This window comes from Phyllobates terribilis, unplaced genomic scaffold (assembly GCF_046119375.1).
Source record: "Phyllobates terribilis strain yellow unplaced genomic scaffold, ASM4611937v1 Scaffold_3__8_contigs__length_932513732, whole genome shotgun sequence".
NCBI lineage: Eukaryota > Metazoa > Chordata > Amphibia > Anura > Dendrobatidae > Phyllobates > Phyllobates terribilis.
In genome coordinates this window covers 315,277,024-315,295,935 of record NW_027362763.1, presented here as the reverse complement: position 1 = coordinate 315,295,935, position 18,912 = coordinate 315,277,024, and the positions used below count along the sequence as shown (strand labels likewise).

General features: G+C 46.6%; 1 protein-coding gene across 2 annotated transcripts in view; it reads left to right on the top strand.

Moving 5' to 3' along the window:
• Positions 1–18,548, top strand: part of LOC141258084 (fetuin-B-like) — a 49,135-nt gene extending 30,587 nt beyond the window's left edge. For both annotated transcript variants that reach the window (XM_073673090.1, XM_073673091.1), the window contains 3 exons: positions 4,381–4,488; positions 5,611–5,706; positions 17,922–18,548. In XM_073673090.1, coding sequence (XP_073529191.1) covers positions 4,381–4,488; positions 5,611–5,706; positions 17,922–18,431 — 714 coding nt within the window. In that variant the 3' untranslated portion in view covers positions 18,432–18,548. The remainder of the gene's footprint in view (positions 1–4,380; positions 4,489–5,610; positions 5,707–17,921) is intronic.
• Positions 18,549–18,912: the final 364 nt, after the last annotated feature.

The following is an 18,912-nucleotide window of genomic DNA, read 5'->3' as shown; positions in this document are numbered from 1 at the left end:
ACTGTATGCTTATCACCGCCGTCTGGTCCGATGGGCGTTGCTGGTTTGTGCTCAGCGCCCCCTCTCTCCCTGCAATAGTCAGCCTTCAAGCTTTAATGAATATGGATGACTCCTATGTCTATACCCAGCGTTGAAGATTTTGAGCCTATGTAATTGAAACACTGACCTGCCCTTGACTCTGCCTTGCTGAGAGTAAAGCACTTCAGCACATGTCTGTGCTTTAATGGCAAAAGCTCAAGATTTACAGAGCTGGTTGGATGATGTAAGATGATGTAAGAGACGTCATCCACATCCATCAAAAGCAGAAAGGCCGGCACCATGTCCAGACCAGCGACACCCATTGGAATGGACTGTGGCAATAAGCATGCAACACGGAAAAATTATATAAGGTTATTTTTGCACTTTTTTCCCTCCCCTTCTTCCAAGAGCCATAACTTTTTAATTTTTCTATCCACAAAGCTGTATGATGGCTTGTATTTTGCAGAACAAGTCATAGTTTTGAATGACACCATGTGGTGAAATTGGAAAATAAAATGCAATTCCACCATGTTTTTTTGTGGTTTGTTTTTACAGTGTGTCAAGGCCAGCGAGGTCGTATTTCAACCTGCCCGCTCTTATCTTTGGAGCAAACAGCTCTCGGTTGCCCCTGATCATCCGTACAATTACACAATTGGCCGACGATTAACAGAGGAGGCCTTAGGCCCTGCCATGCACCCAAAAAGTAGCTTTGCACCACTTTTGGGACTCAGGAGAAACTTCACAAAAAAATATATTATTTTCTCCTGTTACCCTTTTGAAAATGCAAAATTTGGGGCTAAAGCAATACTTTTATGGGAATTAGTTGAATTTTAATTTTCCTTCCACATTGCTTTAATTCTGGTGAAGCCCCTAAAAGGTTAATGCACTTCTTGAATGTGGTTTTGAGCACCTTGACGGGTGTAGCTTTTGAAGTGGTATTACCTTTTGTATTTTCTGTCACAAAGGCCCCTCAAAGTCACTTAAAATGGGATGTGGTCCCTAAAAAAATTGGTTTTGTAATTTTGCTGGAAAAATGAGAAATTGCTGATAAACTTTTAACTCTTCTAACTTCCTAAAAAAAAGTTTTAAAAATTATGCTGATGTGAAGTAGACTTGTGGTAAATGGTTATTTATTAACTGTTTTGTGTGATATAACTATCTGGTTTAAGGGCATAAAAATAAAAAATTTGAAAATGACTAAATTTTCATTTTTTTAATCAAATTTTCAATAGTTTCATAAATAAACGCAAATCATATCAACCTGAATTTACCACTAATATGAAGTACAACATGTCACGAAAAAATTGTCTCAGAATCAGTGGGATACGTTGAAGCGTTCCAGATTTATTACCTCATAAAGTGACACTGGTCAAAATTAAAAAAATTGGCCTGGTCAGGAAGGTGAAGAAAGGCTGGGGGTGAAGGGGTTAAATGTATTTATTTAAAATATGCAATTTGAGATGCATATACATGTATAAACATTGTCACATTTATTTTTTAAATAGACATGACTAGTCATGCTCGCCATTGCTCGATACTCGATTCAGCATCAGTGTGCTTGAGCACACTCTTTACTCGATCATGTATCGTAGGCGCCATGCTCAGTTCCCACGACCAGCATGTTTTGCGGCTGTTAGACAGCCAATAAGCATACGAGGGTTTCCTGTCATACACGGTAATTCTGTAGCCATGTTGGCTATTTGCATTACTGTGATTGGCCGGCCACAACACGTCATCAGGTCTTATAGGTAGACCTAGAGATGCGAAGCTCGGCAGGTAGACCTGGAGATGTGATGCTCGGCACACTGTCCTCTGGAAGAAGTTCAGGGAGAGTTGATCAAGGAGGGAGAGCTTAAGTTAATGTACACAACCCCCTAAATATTATAATGTTGGAACCTTTAATGCCCATCATGTGGCACTAAAGGGTGTTTTAACCTTTTCTAAACCTATTAAATAAATAATTCATTTTAAAAAAATTACATGTGGTCTCCCTATTTTTGATAACCAGCCCAGGTAAAGCAGACAGCATCTCATTATATGCACCAATTCTGGCACTGGCTCTTTCCGATTGCCTTGGTATATTGGCAATCGGGGTAATATTTTTTGGAGTTGATGTCAGCTGTGTAGTGTCAGCTGGCATCAAGCCCCGGGTTTAGAAATGGAGAGGAGTCTATCACACACTTGCATTACTAACCCAGTAAGTTAAAAGAAAAAAAATCACATGAAAATATTTTATTTGAAAAAAAAGTCTCCAACTCCCTGGTTCACCAATTTATTTGTAGTGCCGGCATCTCTGCCTCCTGCCCGGCAGAGGCGCCGACCCCCTTACCGCCGCGTCCCTGGCTAGGTGTCTCCCATGCCACTGCTCGTGTCCCATGCTGGCTGTGTCTGGGGTGCGCGTACTGCATGCAGATCCCCGGGCACTGTGCTTAGGGAGAACGCGTGCTCCCTGTCTCTTAAAGTGACCGTGCGTGCCGTCTAAGATGTCCCGGCCAATGGCCAGAGGACAGGTAATATATAAGGCACCTCCCCCAATATGGAGGTGCCTGTGCAACATGTTAGTTTGGTCTCCTAACCTTTCTGTTAGTTCTCAGGTCCCTGTGCTGCTCACCAGCCTGTCAATCAGCCGTACCTGCCAGCTTGTCTATCAGCCGTGCCCGCCAGCCTGTCTACCAGCCGTGCCCGCTAGCCTGTCTACCAGCCATGCCCACCAGCCGGTTAATCAACCATGCCTGCCAGCTGTGCCCACCTGCCTATTAGCCGTGCCCATCAGCCTGTCTACCTGCCGTGCTCGTCTGTCTGCCTACTACCGAGTCTATCTGCCGTGCCAGTCTACACTTGTCGCCAGTGCTGTGGGAGTCGCCTGCTCTCACACGAGGTCGGTCCCAGAGTGGCACCTGGTCTGCCCTCTCGGTCCATCCTTGGTTCACAGAGTCGACTGAGCTGCCGTGGAGCCAGGGTCAGTCCGACTTGGTCCTTAGTCATGCCCCTCTGGTCCCTCCTTGTACCACGGCACAGTGGTTCCACCATCCGGATCCATAACATTATTCATAAATGATGAGCGCAGCATTGAGCCAGTGGCTCTGATGAGAGTTGTCGTCACTACCTGGAGCCTGTGAATAGCAGTATTTTACTGCTATTCACAGGTGCTTGGTGCAAGGAATGGGGACTACATCGGAGGAGCTTCTTGGGAACTTTTTTGATAATAACTTGGTGAACAAGGAATAGTGAGGGGAATCTTTATTTAAATAAAGTTTTTTTTTTCATTACTGGGTTGGTAATGGGGGTGTCTGGTAGACACCTCTCCATTTCTAACCCCTGGGCTTAATACCAGCTGACATTACACAGCTGACATCAACCCCCCAAAATATTATCTACTGCACCAGGGCAATTGGGAAAAGCCGGTTAAAGCATCATCTAATGGATGCGCCAATTCTGGGGCAGCTGCAGGCTGGTATTTTTAGGCTGGAAAGGGCCAATATCCATGGACCTTCCCAGCCTGATAATATCAGCCCCCACCTGTTTGCTTTACCTTGGCTGGTTATCAAATTTTTTAAAATGTTTTATTTATTTAGTTTCCAGCAGCGACCTGAGAGTCAGAGATGCATTCAGGCAAGTTCCTCATGCGGTTTCCATTCCATTTGAGCTCTATTTGCATCCATTTTTGTGATTTTCCTGCCCCCAGCCCTCCTATTAGGGTCTTCTGGGAAAATGTTTAAGTTTCCCATTGACTTCCATTATACTCTTTACTTGAGTCAAACCTGTTCCGAGCACCCTACCTGCTCGATTCGAGTACCAAGAACTCGAGTATTTTAGTGCTCGCTCATCACTACACATGACACCAAAACCTGATCTAAACAATAGCTAAATTTTTGATGACCCATTGCTATTCCCCTTAAATGTTTTCTTTTTAGATAAATAACATTTATCAACTCTTAGCAGGAAAGGTGATAAATGTAGGAATGCTTCAGCCCCCTGATCACTACGATGGCAGTCCCATACCACATGACTATACAATGATATTGAGCAGTTTGAATAGATGACTTTTGAGCGAGAGCAGCATCGAAAGTCCATTGGGCCAATGGAAACAGACTTTGAATTGAATTGCAACACACATATTCAAACATAGGTACACTCAAATGGAAAACCCCCATCAATAGAATTTACATTTACAACATTTTCTAGAATTTTTTTTTTTTACATGTTCAACAATGATAGCAAATTTGCATGAATTAACGTGTAATTTTAAGATCACTTTTTGTGTGTCATAGTGGTGACACTAAACTTGGCCATTATTAAGCTACAGTTACAATTCACTTGTGTTGCCCACCTCTAACTAACCATATGTATTCATGTTCTTAGGTGGTTGCAGGAACAGCTTTCTATGTGGAATTTACAATTCATGAGTCTAATTGTAACAAATCAGATGAAGATTTCTCCCTGTGTGATCCCCTGGAATGTGAATTTGCAGTAAGTACATAAAAGAGTAATAGTAATACATTTCATTTTTTTTTCTTCCTTTTCATCATCACTTGCTAAGCACTATTGAATCCTTTGTCTTAACTTTACATTTTTGCATCTATGGGCAAACATCCCCTACCATCACAAAGACCACTGAAGAATTAGAGGGGTCAATAATTTTACAGATGGATACAAAAAAATGCACAATAATCAGCATTGCTTAAAAAGGAATAACATTTATATCCTTTTACCTTAAAGGGGTAAGGCCTATCTTAATAAGATATTAGATATTTGCAGGATAAGTTATAACTAGCTGATTGCTAGGGGCAGTGGTGTAACTCGAGTCCGATGGGTCACGGTGAAAAATTTGGACCTGGACCCCACCTACATGTTGGTCAGATGTATTAGTCTTTGTAGCATTCTAAATCCTGTGAAGACATACCTGTTGCCTCTCACCCCTCCATAATGTAAAAATGTCTCCCATCCTATACTGTCACCCATCTTGGGCTTCTTCCTGGAACAATGTCCTCCAACCTAGGCCACTTCTGGTAATAATGTCCCCCATGCTGTGCCCCTTCCAATAAGGATGTAAAGATGTGAGGAACACCCTTACTGGAAGGGGCACAGCATGAGCCTGGGCCTCTTCCAGTAATAATGTCCAACAACCTGGGCCCCTTCCTGGTATCATGACCCCCATCCTGCTATAATGTCATCCATTCTGAACCCTTTTCTGATATAATGTCCCCCATCCTGATTCCCTTCCAGTAATAATGTCCTCCATCCTAGTGCAATGTCCTCACCAGTGTAGAATCTGAACGAACACAGGTGTACATGAGGACTGACTCATTTTGATTTTTAAGTTTTATACCCATCTCAGCATTTAATATCTGAGATGGATACAACTACATCCGGGCACTAACCACAGGAGGCAAGTTAATGAAAAACAACCAAGTGCAAGAAATGTTATAATAAATGATGTCTCTTAATTATTTATCAATGCCATGTAATGCTTTATAGTCCTCCAGAGAAAATGAACAGCTCACTCTGCTGATAATATATTATTGGCACTAGCAGGATGGTTTAATGTTAAATGCTAAATGTAATTTATTGCATTTCCTTTTTTGCCCTCAGCATACTGGCTACTGCAAGAGTTTTGCTGTAACACATTGGAGCAATCCAACTGAAAAGAGTGTGCTGAATGTGACCTGTGAAATATTTGAACCAGAGGTATGACATCAAACATAGTATTGCCGGAATATCACAAACATATATTAATTTCATTATGATTGTTAGATTGTCAGGGCAGTTTGTAAATGATTTCCTCCATGATAGTAGTAAGAGATCTATCCAATTTTGCTTCAATGGAAAACAACTAGTAGCAGAACGTAACGGACTACCACTGACCTGACCACCCTGAGCCACGGAACCGGGTTGCCACTACTACTCCCATCGTTTCCCCCTATTGCCCGGATCCGAGTGCCCCACGGCCCAGGGGGCGAGTCAGCTTTGGCGTAGTCGGCAGGATTTCGTGCCCGCAACCACCGGGTACTGCGTGCCTGAAAAAGACTTTTGTAACTTACCTGTGGAGTCTTTTCCCGCCATCTGGAGCCGATTCCCGCCATCAGACGCCATCTTGGACCGTTTCCCGCCGTCTTCTGCCGTCTTCCCGCCATCCGCAGCTGTTTCCCGCCATCGGACGCCATCTTCAGGATGCCGCGCGGGAAGAAGAGGGGCGTGGACGTCAAAACCGCGCGAGATCCGAAGCTCCGCCCCACGCTCCGACGCTGCGCAAGGTCCTGGAAGGGAGAGAGAGCGACGCTGACATCATCAGGACGCGACGCAAGGTACTCGTCCAGAGCAGCAGCAGCGGAGCCGCGGCCTACAGAAGAGGATCGTCGGAAGGTAGGCCACGCTTAACTAGGGGGGAGGAAGATGTCGGACACAGAGGCGCCCACTACCACCAACGCAGCTGCAGCAGCGGTTATGCCCTTTTCCTTACCCTACATCCCGGGAGCGGCCTGGCTGCCCAAGTACTCAGGGGAGCCCCATGCCCTAACTGACTTCAAGGAAAGGCTATACAGTTTGTTCCAAGTTTACCCCCTGACAGAGGAACAGAAGGTCAGCATATTGACAGGGCAGTTAACTGGCGCCGCCCAAAGGGAGGTAAAATCATGGCCCACTGAGGAGAAAAGGACTGTGAAGGGTATTCTGGCCCGGCTGCGGGGTACCTTTGATACACGTACCTCCGCTGAAATTAAAATGAGGTTCTATGGATGTAAGCAGCGGGCACAGGACAGCATCAGAGACTATGCCCTAAATCTGCAGGAAGCCTTGAGGGCTATTCAACAAACTGACCCTGGCAGTGTGCAGGAAACGGATAAACTGCTAACAGAACAATTCATAGAGGGTCTGCTGTCTAGCACCCACAGGGCCCAACTGCGCCTCATGTTCTTTCAGAACCCCGACCTGACCTTTGCCCAATTTAAGGACAGGGCCATAAGGGTGCTCCGTGAATCTGCAACCAGTGGCGCTATAAACCCCCGGCGCCCTGCTATCACCTACCACCAGGAGGCGGCGCCCTCCTCTATGGACTCCGTGGAGGCTGATGCACAGGCCCTGAACCAAGCCCCGTCGAAAGGCCTGCACCACCAAGTCCAGGAGCTGACCAGGAGCGTCGCGGCGTTGACCAGGACCGTCCAGGCGTTGCAAGTGGACCCGTCAAGACCCATCGAGCTGGCTTCAAGTCCGGAGGATGTCCCGTGGCGTCGACAGAGGAGGATCCCGTCCTTCCGAGGGAGGCCTACAGACCGCTACGCAGAGGATGGACAGCCCATTTGCCGTCGATGCAACCAGCCCGGACACATTTCCAGGTACTGTAATTTAAACGGGTCCAACCTGGGGCAGAGGGCCGACCCCCAGGCATAAGATCACCAAGCCCTTATAATTGGCGTGATAAGTACGTTGGGGGGCGCCCGGTTTTACCCGTGGTGCTGGACGGTATCCCCATGAGCGCCTTGCTGGATACTGGGTCGCAAGTAACCACAATCCCTTATGTACTTTTTAAGCAGTATTGGACTGATGCTGATATCACACGGTATCCAGACAGTAACTTGAGCATCATCGCCAGTAATGGCTTACCCGTGCCGCAGATGGGGTTCAAGGAGATGACCATTAAAATTGGTAAAGTTGAACTGCCGGCACAGGGAGTGATTATCGTGGACATTGACCGTCATGAAAGTCACCCTAAAATAACTGTGGGTACTAACATAATTGAAAATTGTCTTTCAGAAGTAATTGTAATTCTACAACAGGTGGCGGTGAATGCTAGTTCCAGCCAACAGAGAGTCCTCAACAAGGAGATAAAAGCCCTGATGAGACAGCAGCAGGTAGAACTGTCTGGTGGTGAGATCGGTAGCGTAAGACTCAGTGATCCATTCCCCATTTCCATGCCTCCCAAAAGTGAAATGATGATCTGGTGTCGGACTGCAATCGGGTTGAGAGGTAGAGACTACCAAGCCATGGTAGAACCCGTGTACTCAGACAGCAGGCCCACCATTTTGACAGCCCGGGGGGTGGTTGATGTCCGTCATGGGAGGGTGCCCGTCCGCATCCTCAACATTGGGGAGAGGGAAGTACACTTACCCAGGTACGCTACACTCGCCAAACTGTTTGTCGTCGAACACCAAGCTATCAGGGCCGTGGAACCCTTGCCTCCATCTCCACAGGCGGAGGGTAATGGCTCCCAGAAACAAAAGGAGGACTGGTGCCAGAAACTCCACGTGGGTGCTGACTCCACTCCCCTGCACCAAAAACAAGGAGTCTACCGGGTGGTACGGGAGTACGAGAGAGTCTTTAGTAAGCACCCGCTAGACTTCGGCAGAGTAAAAGGGATAGAACACCACATCCCCACAGGGAGCCACCCACCAATAAAAGAGAGGCACAGACCTGTACCCCCTGCACATTATCAGAACGCCAAGGGTATGCTAAGGGAGATGAAAGAAGCTGGGGTCATTAGAGACAGCTGTAGCCCCTGGGCAGCCCCCTTGGTTCTGGTCAAAAAGAAAGACGGCACCATGAGAATGTGCGTGGACTATAGACAAATCAACCGTATCACTCACAAAGACGCATATCCGCTGCCTAGAATAGAAGAGTCTTTAGCCGCACTAAAATCTGCTAACTTCTTTTCTACTTTGGACCTTACTAGCGGGTACTGGCAGGTTCCTGTGGCAGAGGCTGACAAGGAGAAGACCGCCTTCACCACCCCAATTGGACTGAGCGAATTCAACTGTATGCCTTTCGGGCTCTGCAACGCACCAGGGACCTTCCAGCGGCTGATGGAATGCTGTCTAGGTCACCGAAACTTCGAGACGGTCCTCCTTTACCTGGACGACGTGATCGTCTATTCGAAGACCTACGAGGACCATCTCAAGCACCTGGCTGAGGTGTTCGAAGCCCTGGCAGGCTATGGCCTGAAGGTGAAACCATCGAAGTGCCACCTGCTGAAACCAAAGGTCCAGTACCTAGGGCACGTGGTAAGCGCGGAAGGAGTGGCCCCCGACCCTGACAAGGTCACGGCAATCAAGAGCTGGCCAAGCCCCTCGAACATCAAAGAGGTGAGACAGTTTCTCGGGTTGGTAGGCTACTACCGAAGGTTCATCCCCGGATTCACTAAGATGGCAGCTCCTATGCAGGACCTCCTAATCGGACAGTCTAAGTCCCGAAGTCAAAAGCCACCCTTCAAGTGGGATAAACCGGAAGAGGAGTCCTTCCGCCAGCTAAAGATGGCCCTCACGGGGGATGAGATCCTGGCCTACCCTGATTATGGCCAGCCTTTCATTCTCCACACAGACGCCAGTAATGTGGGACTGGGAGCCGTACTGTCCCAAAACCAACAGGGCAGAGAACGGGTGATCGCATACGCCAGCCGGAAGCTGAGGCCCACCGAAAGGAACCCGGAGAATTACAGCTCCTTCAAGCTAGAATTCTTGGCGGTGGTGTGGGCCGTGACGGAACGCTTCAAGCATTACCTGGCCTCCGCGAAGTTCACCGTGTACACGGACAACAACCCGTTGACACACCTGGACAATGCAAGACTGGGTGCCCTGGAACAGCGGTGGATGGCCCGTCTCTCCAACTATGACTTTGTGATCAAGTACCGGGCAGGCAAAACCAACGCCAACGCGGACGCCCTATCAAGAATGCCTCACTTACCTGAAGGTGACGAAGACCCAGAAGAGCTGGAAGAGGTAGAACTCCCCGCGTTTCACCGGTATGGAGCCGCTCAACACTCTCACCGCGTGAAGGAGGAGGATCTAACAACTGTGATGATGAATTCCCTACCTCACCACAGCTGGGCCGAGACCCAAGATAGTGACCCTGCCATCCGCCTGGTGAAAGATCTGTTGACCCAGGAAGACGCCCGCTTAGATCCAGATGCCCCAGAGGAAGCCAAGCAGCTATGGAAAGAGAAGAGCAAGCTGTTCCTCTACGAAGGCAAGTTGTGCAGAAGGATTGTCAACCACCGGACGCACGAGCTGACCTGGCAAGTCGTGGTCCCAAGGAGGGATGCAGCTATGGTCCTGGGGGCTTACCATGACAGAGCGGGACACTTCGGTTGGAAGAAACTGGAGTTCCTACTAAGAGGAAGGTTCTTTTGGGTCGGCATGAGAGGAGCAGTAGAAAAGTGGTGCAGAGACTGTGGCCCTTGTCACCTGAGGAGGAAGGACCGCACCAGCCAGAAGACACCCTTGAGGCCCATCGTCACCACGCAGCCTCTTGAGCTGGTAGCTCTGGACCACGTCAAATTGGCTCCAAGCCGGTCTGGATACATCTATGCCCTGACAATCGTGGACCACTATTCCCGTTTTCTAGTGGTGGTCCCGGTAAAGGACTTGACAGCCCAAACAGCGGCCAGAGCCTTCCAACAATACTTCTGCCGTCCTCACGGGTATCCGGAACAGGTCCTGACAGACCAGGGTCCAGCGTTCGAAGCTGAAATCTTCCAGGAGTTCTGCAACCTCTATGGCTGTAAGAAGATTCGGACAACGCCTTACCACCCCCAAACCAACGGGATGTGTGAGAAGATGAACAATATAGTCATTGATCTCCTGAAGACGTTGCCCCTGGAGGAACACAGCCTGTGGCCAGAAAAGTTGCCGGACCTGGTAGACATGTACAACAATATCCCGGTGAACGCTACAAACTGCACCCCGGCTTACCTGATGCGAGCTAGACCAGGTAAGCTGCCCGTAGACCTGGAGATGGGAGTCCTAATACCTGAGGACACCTCCCCGGATGCGGACTGGGATACGGAAAGGCAACTGCAGTACAAGAAGGTACAGGAGAGTGTAGAGAAGAGCCTGGCCCAGGTGAGAGAGAAGCAAGAAAGACTCTTCAATCAACACGCCCCTGCTGGTCCCCTAGAACCTGGTGAGCAAGTCCTGAAGCGGAAGAGAAGGCTACATAAGTTGGACGACCAGTGGGAAAGGGAACCCTACACCGTACTGCAGTCTGACCACGACAACCCTAAGGTGTGTGTAATCACCAAGGACGGAGGAGAAACCACTAGTGTCGTCTCCAGAGACCACCTCAAAAGGTGCCCCGAGCAACTCCGTAGTGCAGAAGAGGATCAGAGTGACCTTGAACCCGCAGAGGACAAGGAAGAAATGATCAGCACCGTTCACGGAGAGTTCCCTCAGTCCTGGACTCGCATAAATGATGCCATAGTGGTACCTGTCCTGCATTTCCTGCAACCGACACAGCAACAACCAACACCAGAGCCGGAAGGTGAAGAGGAGCAAGCGGTTCCAGAGGCAGAAGAGCCTGTTCCAGCAGCCCAGGAGAGTCAACCCTCTGCTGACAGTGAGCCTGCCATGCCTGTGGTAAGCCAAAGAACCCGCAGACAGCTGCCTGCCCTACCTGTACATCCAGCTGGTAGCTGTACCCCTAACGCTAGTGGGGAAAGCCAGGTTGGTCCACCACCAGACAGTGGGCTACGTAGGTCAACCAGGAGCACAAAGGGGCAGATACCCGCTCGCTGGAGAATATAGAGTATACTAAAAATTGTAAATAACCCTGTTGCAAAATGTTGAAATGTTTGCCAAGTTGCCTGCGTGATTATTAATAGCGTGTTTCAGTTTCTTGCAGCTACCGTAAGGACTCACAGGTTATGGACTTTTTATAACCGGGACCTTGTATGGACTGCATTCTGAGCCTAACCCAGGAATGAACTAAGACTGTGAAGGACTTGGGGTAGGACAGACCCCCACCTGGTTAAGGCTCCCGTTGTTTTGGTGATATGGACACCTGGTCACAGACCACACTGTGACCTTAAGAACTCAATTTGTGCGTCGTCTGTCTATTAATGTTTTATTGTTGTGCACAATGTCTTTGTTTATTGTTTAGTCCCGGAGTACTAAATTTCACTAGGGGGGAATGTGTCACCCTACCTGGATGCCACAATATGTAATAAAGCTGTGTCTGAGAGCAAGGGGGAGGTTCTCTGGTCAGGGGAACATTAGCATGCAATGCCTCCTGTCTCAGGCCAGTAGGGGGAGCAGGCTGCCCCTATAAAAGCTGGTACTGAGGGCAGGGTTAGAGAGAACTGGAAAGCCTGTCTCAGCTTTGAGACGTGTCCCAGAGTGGAGCAGGGACAGAAAGTTGATTGCACCTAAGAGGAAGTGTGGCAGCAGGAGGAAAGCCACAAGCCAGAGACAAGAGGCGAAGAGAGCCTGTCTTGGCAGATAACAGACTTAATCTACCAGACTTTGGTGTCTGAGGCTGGAAGGATTCCACATCCCCCAGCAGAGAACCAGTTCGCAAGGGACTGTACTTTCCTTGGCCTAAGAAGCCTGGAGGCCCTGCCACAACCGAGGGGACCAGTAAAGCCGTACAAGGCTGGGAGCAGAAAGGAACCCACATCGCAGGCCATACAGGCGAGAATACACGGAAAGCTTGGAAACGTGGGCTGTTACCCTATAAAGAGGAGATAGCCAGAAGGAGCGCAGAAAGCACGGTAGGCCTACACCCTCACCCTGACCAGGGCCAATTTCCCCGTTGCTCTCAGACATCCAGGTCCCCTCCTAGCCGGGACTGTTTATGGGTCAGTTTACCTGTTGTAGTAAAGACCCTGGACTGCAACTTGTTGTCTGTGTGCTCCTTGCTCCTCCAGCACTATCAGCACTGGGATTCTCACTACCATCACTCCCACCATCCATTATACTGCCCTGGGGCCGCACTCTTCCCGTGGGGAGTCACACTACCCTAGCTGCACACCTCATCAGCCCCAGCGGTCTGCATGCAGCGGCGGTTCCTAATAACCGCAATCCACGGGTGGCGTAGTCGGACATTATCAGCAGAACGTAACGGACTACCACTGGCCTGACCACCCTGAGCCACGGAACCGGGTTGCCACTACTACTCCCATCGTTTCCCCCTATTGCCCGGATCCGAGTGCCCCACGGCCCAGGGGGCGAGTCACGTACACACATCAGGAAAGTGTTTCTGCAAATTGAAGTACATGTATGTCAAGCGGATAATTAGTCACCATGTCTTCAGACACAGTGACCGAGTAAAAATGCTTATAGTTCCCAACAACAGGTCATCTCTACTCATCATCATGGTGGGTTTCAATTGCCCCACCCCCTTGCATTTGTGATCACTGCAATTGAGTTGAAAGAATTGACTAGACAATTGCAGCAATTTTGATTGATATTCCAATAAAAATGCCTATAAAATTGGTGGCCATCGGTGATGAATGCTGTGACAGACGTCAAGCCTTACAGTGCCATGTGGAAAACAAAAGTCTGGGACAAAAAACTGGCCACGCACATCGTACAGATGTCACTGTATAAAGCTTATGTGCTATCATGGTTTGCAGGCCAGACAGGCACATTTCTTCAATTTCAGTATATGCAAGGCCCTAATAGTTAGAAGTCAGAAGGAGAGTCGCCCAGTAACTCTGGAACTGAAGGTGTCCGTATTGCACCAGGACAACATGTCCTCGCTGTGCATAAAGGATTGTTTCAAAGTGTACCACACATCTGTGCCACTGCAGTCACAGTATTGGTGCACGGCGGTCCGAGTGCTGGTCAGGCTCGACCGGGGGCGCGTGTTACAGTCTTTGTCAATTGTGGGTGTAAAGATCCGAGGTTGTGGGTTGTAAGTAATCACCTAGGCAGATTAACAATGCAACAACCTTTTATTGATCACAGCCATGGTAATAAGCAATTCCAGGTAAATGGCCAAAAAACAGTTCTCTCAGTTCTCAAATTCCCAATCTCGGTTCAGTAGTTCCACTGACTTTGTATAAGGCCATACTCACTGTCTCCATCCTCTTCCTTCAATTCTTCCACCCAACTCTCCTAAAACATGTCTGTCCTTTCTTCCACTGGTCTCAGTCCCCTCCCAGCTCAGAAGTTGGCTTTGCAGTGTGCCAGAACAGTAGTATTCAACCACATATGGGGTACACAGGAGAAATCCATCAACAAATTGTGTGGTCCATTTTCTCCAGTTATTTTTGTGAAAATGTAAAATGTAGAGCTAAAGCAAAAATTTTGTGGAAAAAAAATAATTTTTAATTTTTACGGCACAATGTTATAAAATTCTTTGAAGCACCTGTGAGTTCAAGATGTTCAACACACCCCTGGATGAATTTGTTTGGCTGTGTAGTTTCCAAAGTGAGGTCAATTGTTGGTGGTTTCTACTGTGTTGGCATGTCAGGAGCTTAGGATTTGTTTGGCTGTGTAGTTTCCAAAGTGAGGTCAATTGTTAGTGGTTTCTACTTTGTTCGCATGTCAGGAGCTCATGACTTAGGGTATTGAAAATTATATACGGTATTAATAAATAATAGACATGACGCTGAGTGACGATGGAGAAAATTGGCCACAGCAGCCTTTCATTAAACACAATACAAATATAACAACTTGAATCATCCTTTCGTCAGAGGAGATCCTGGATGGTCAACCATAACACCTTGGGCAGTACAAACTAAAACACTCCCCAGTCGCTCTGCTCCAACTCGGGGTTGACAAATTGTCATAGTACTGCCCACCCAAAGTTGTCACTGTTCCCTGGAAACCGATCCAGCGGTAACTGCCAGACCAAATGATTAAGGGTCACCATCCCTTTGATGTGCCCAAACCCCAATTAACCATGGCCATCCCTGACCTCCTCACCCCCAGCTGCCATGACAAGACAAACATAAAAGAGGAATCCCACACCACACCACCGTACCTCGTCACTTAGAGACCCCAAGATAAAGGGCGGGTGGGAGGGACATTCACTAGTAGAGATGAGCGGTGTTCGACTAGAACTGTTTGCCAATCTCAAATTCGAGCTGTTTTGGGCGGTGTTCGAGTTGTTCGACGAACGCGAACGATTTGCAAAAAATTCGGCTGTTCGAGGTTATGTTCGATAACTGTTCGTGCACCAAAAGCGTGTCCTGCATGTCTGGCGCTATTTAGAGCACCAATCATGCAGGGATTGTCTGCCACTCACTGTAATGCCACAGCCATGGTGGTTGTGGCATTACAGTGGTTGCCCAAATCGATGGGAATAGTGCTCACAGTGAAACATGAAAAGTCGGCAATTCATCAGCTGCATACACCGGTACCCGACAATTTAGAACGGAAAGAATAGAGTATCACACATAGATTAGATAGATAGAAACATGTCAGTCACATATATAAGAAGTACAGTGACAGTGTTGCTTACTGTACTTGTAATTTAGTGTTAAAGGATTTATTAAAAAAAATATTAGTGTTTTCATGCACCGTCTCTTTAAAAAAGCCAGCCGGCAATTCAGCAACGGTACCCGACAATTTAGAATAGAAAGAATAGGGCATCACACATAGATTAGATACATAGAAACATGTCAGTCACATATATAAGAAGTACAGTGATAGTGTTGATTACTGTACTTGTCATTTAGTGTTAAAATAAAGGATTTATTAAAAAAAAAATTGGCGTGGGGTTCTCCATAATTTTAGTCTCTAGCGGAGGTTAAGCAGACGGCTGGGGCAGATGTTTGAAGCCTGGGAAGGGGGTAACACCCACGGAGCTTCACAGGCTACTAATATCAGCCCCCAGCTGAATACCTAGCCTTTACTAGCTATTAAAATGGGGGACCCCCCAAAAAATGATGTGGGGTCCCCCCTATTTTAATAGCTAGTGATGTGCATGAGGTGAGCTGAGTTCATTGGACATGACCTCGGCTTATCTTTATGCCGTCACAGCGAGACACTGAGGAGCACAAGCATGCCTGCGCTTCTCAGTGTCTGCGGCATGGCAAGCTGGATGGCAGCTTTCGGCTGCGATCCAGCCTGTCATGTGAATGTAGCAGAGCTCGAGCCATCGTGGGAACCATGGAAAGGTAAGGATGATGTTGCTTTATTATTTTACTTTTATTGCAGAAGACATTGGCTTCAGCTGGAATGGGCGTGATGGTAAGTATGGTTTAATTTAGAACAATAAAGAATTGTGTGTTTATTTAAATTAAAGGACTTTATTCTGGGTGTTTGTGTTTTTTTTTAACTTTGACTATGGGGTTAGCAATGGGGTGTGTCTTATAGACTCCTCTCCATTACTAACCTGGGCTTGATGTCAGCTGGCATTATAAGCTGACATCAACCCCAGCCCTATTACCCCACTGCCACCGCTACAGGGCAGTGGGAAGAGCGAGGCTAAGTGCCAGAATTGGCGCATCCTATGGATGCGCCATTTCTGCGGCGGCTGACGGCTGGTGTTTCTAGCCTGGGAGGGGGCCAATATTCATGGCACCCTTCCTGGGCTATTAATATCAGCCCCCAGCTGTCTGCCTAGCCTTTGCTAGCTATTAAAATAGGGGGGACCCCACGTCATTTATTTGGGGGTCCCCCACTTTAATAGCTAGTAAAGGCTAGGTATTCAGCTGGGGGCTGATATTAGTAGCCTGGGAAGCTCCGTGGGTATTACCCCCTTCCCAGGCTTCAAACTTCTGCCCCAGCCGTCTGCTTAACCTCCGCTAGAGACTAAAATTACGGGGAACCCCACGCCAATTTTTTTTTTAATAGATCCTTTATTTTAACACTAAATGACAAGTACAGTAATCAACACTATCACTGTACTTCTTATATATGTGACTGACATGTTTCTATGTATCTAATCTATGTGTGATGCTCTATTCTTTCTGTTATAAATTGTCGGGTACCGATGCTGAATTGCCAGACAGCTTTTTTAAAGAGACGGTGCATGAAAACACTATTATTTTTTTTAATAAATCCTTTAACACTAAATAGCAAGTACAGTAAGCAACACTGTCACTGTACTTCTTATATATGTGACTGACATGTTTCTATCTATCTAATCTATGTGTGATGCTCTATTCTTTCTGTTCTAAATTGTCGGGTAACGATGTATGCCGCTGCTGAATTGCCGGCCGGCTTTTTTAAAGAGAGTGTCTTCTGAGCAGTTTGTCAGCTTTTGGACACCTTTGAAGGTGTTTTCTATGTGTTTCTATGTGTTTTTGTTTGCCTGCGATTGGTTTTAACGGTGTTTGACGGTGTTCGACGGTGTTCAACGAACAGTTCCATGAACATCCCGATGTTCGACGAATCGAACCGAACCCGAACACTACGGGGGTGGCTCAACACTATTCCCTAGTCCAGAATCCTGTGAAGAAGTAACCACTCTGGGATCCTCCTCTTCTAGATATAGGTACTTTACATTACTGTTCCCTTTAACATACTCCCCCAATGGAAAGCTATTGTTCTCTAAGTGACCTGTCCTACGAACCCCCCCCACTTTCACCTTCTCCTGACCTATATGCCAAATCCTAGTTAACTCTTTCCCTACCTCCTTATTTCAAACTCCTGTCATGTCCGGACTTCCACTATCTGCGCTTATTCCAGCCCTATCTGGAGCTTTTCTAAAATTTTCATCAAATTTATGTTTTTTCAGAAATAAATGCAAATAATATCGACCTAATTCAGAATCACTGGAATATGTTGAAGTATTCCAGAACTATTACTACGTAAAATGACACAGGTCAGATTTGAAAAATTGGACCTGGTCAAGAAAGTGAAAACAGGTTTTGGCGGTAGAAGGTTGCGCAGCATATATTAGAGGTCAAGTACTGAAGAATATTCTGCGGACTGCCTGTTAGGCTAACACAGTGGTAATACTAGTGACCATCATATTTAGCTATACTGAGGAAAGGTTACTCTAGTCAAAAATGTACTGCAAAATAATGGGAGGCTGTAAAAATGTTCACAATGGTGCTAATAAAACCAAAAGTAATTAAGACTTCACAATGCACTTTTAATACTTCAGGTTTCAATGTATTTCACTGTAATTTTATTTAAGTACAGCTTTATTGTCATAACTTTTAAATAGTACAAATACAGCAGTATAGTGGTCTTAGAAGAGGAATTCTACTTAAAAATGATATTGTCTTTTTTATTTAGGCAGCTATTGTGGAAGAACAGAAGCATAATGAAGGCCATAACACTAATCAACCAATTAATGACAAAAAAGATTCTGGAAAGCAGGAAAACAGAGCAAAAGGACAAAAGCCAGGCCAAAAAGAAGTGCTTGGGTCTGCTAAATTTGGTAACAAACAAGGACAAAAACATGACAGCGGAAGTGATGAGCATGATCATGACCATGAACATTTACACAATTATGAGCATCATCATAGCCAACCACAAAGTCCTCATGGTCCTCCATCTAGTCCACCCAAAACAGTGGGCACCATTACATATCTTTCTGGAAGTCAAGCACCAACTACAGTTTCTCATGCAGATCAAGAAAAGAAGGGTAAGAGACCAAAACCAGACAAGAAAGGGGAAGAAAAACCATCAAAATCATTTATTCGCCCATTCCCTGAGAAGGCCTCAACATCAGATCAGTGCCCTGGTCCAGCCCAAAATATACCAATTGCTGAAAATATTCCTGGTATAGGAGGAACGCAATAACCAACTGGACATGATCTATAATTGTGTAATAAAACAATCCTGTAATCCGATTTTTGTAAACACAAGCTATAATGCATATAAGAACACAACATAAATCTGTGGAAAAAAAGTTTAAAATTAAGTGTTTTCTTTTTAAAATAAAACACAACTTATTTTTTGCGTTGATATTAAATATAGCGCTGATACATGATGCTGGGTTTACCTTTAAAAAATCCTTACAGTTAGTACCAGTTGAATGAATAACTGTACTTTTCTCTTTCACACAACAGAGGCACAAATATTCTATAGATGCAAATGTGGCAAATCATACTTAAAGGGGTTGTCTCCTTTCAAAATATCTTTCGTCCCCTGCTGCAGTTTGTTATTAAAAAAACAAAAACAAATTGTGCTTTATTCTCTGTCCTTGTTTTCAGCACTGAGTCTCTGGCGCTGCTCCTGGTTTCCAGTATTGGCTTTGGTGCTAAATCACATAGGTGCTGTC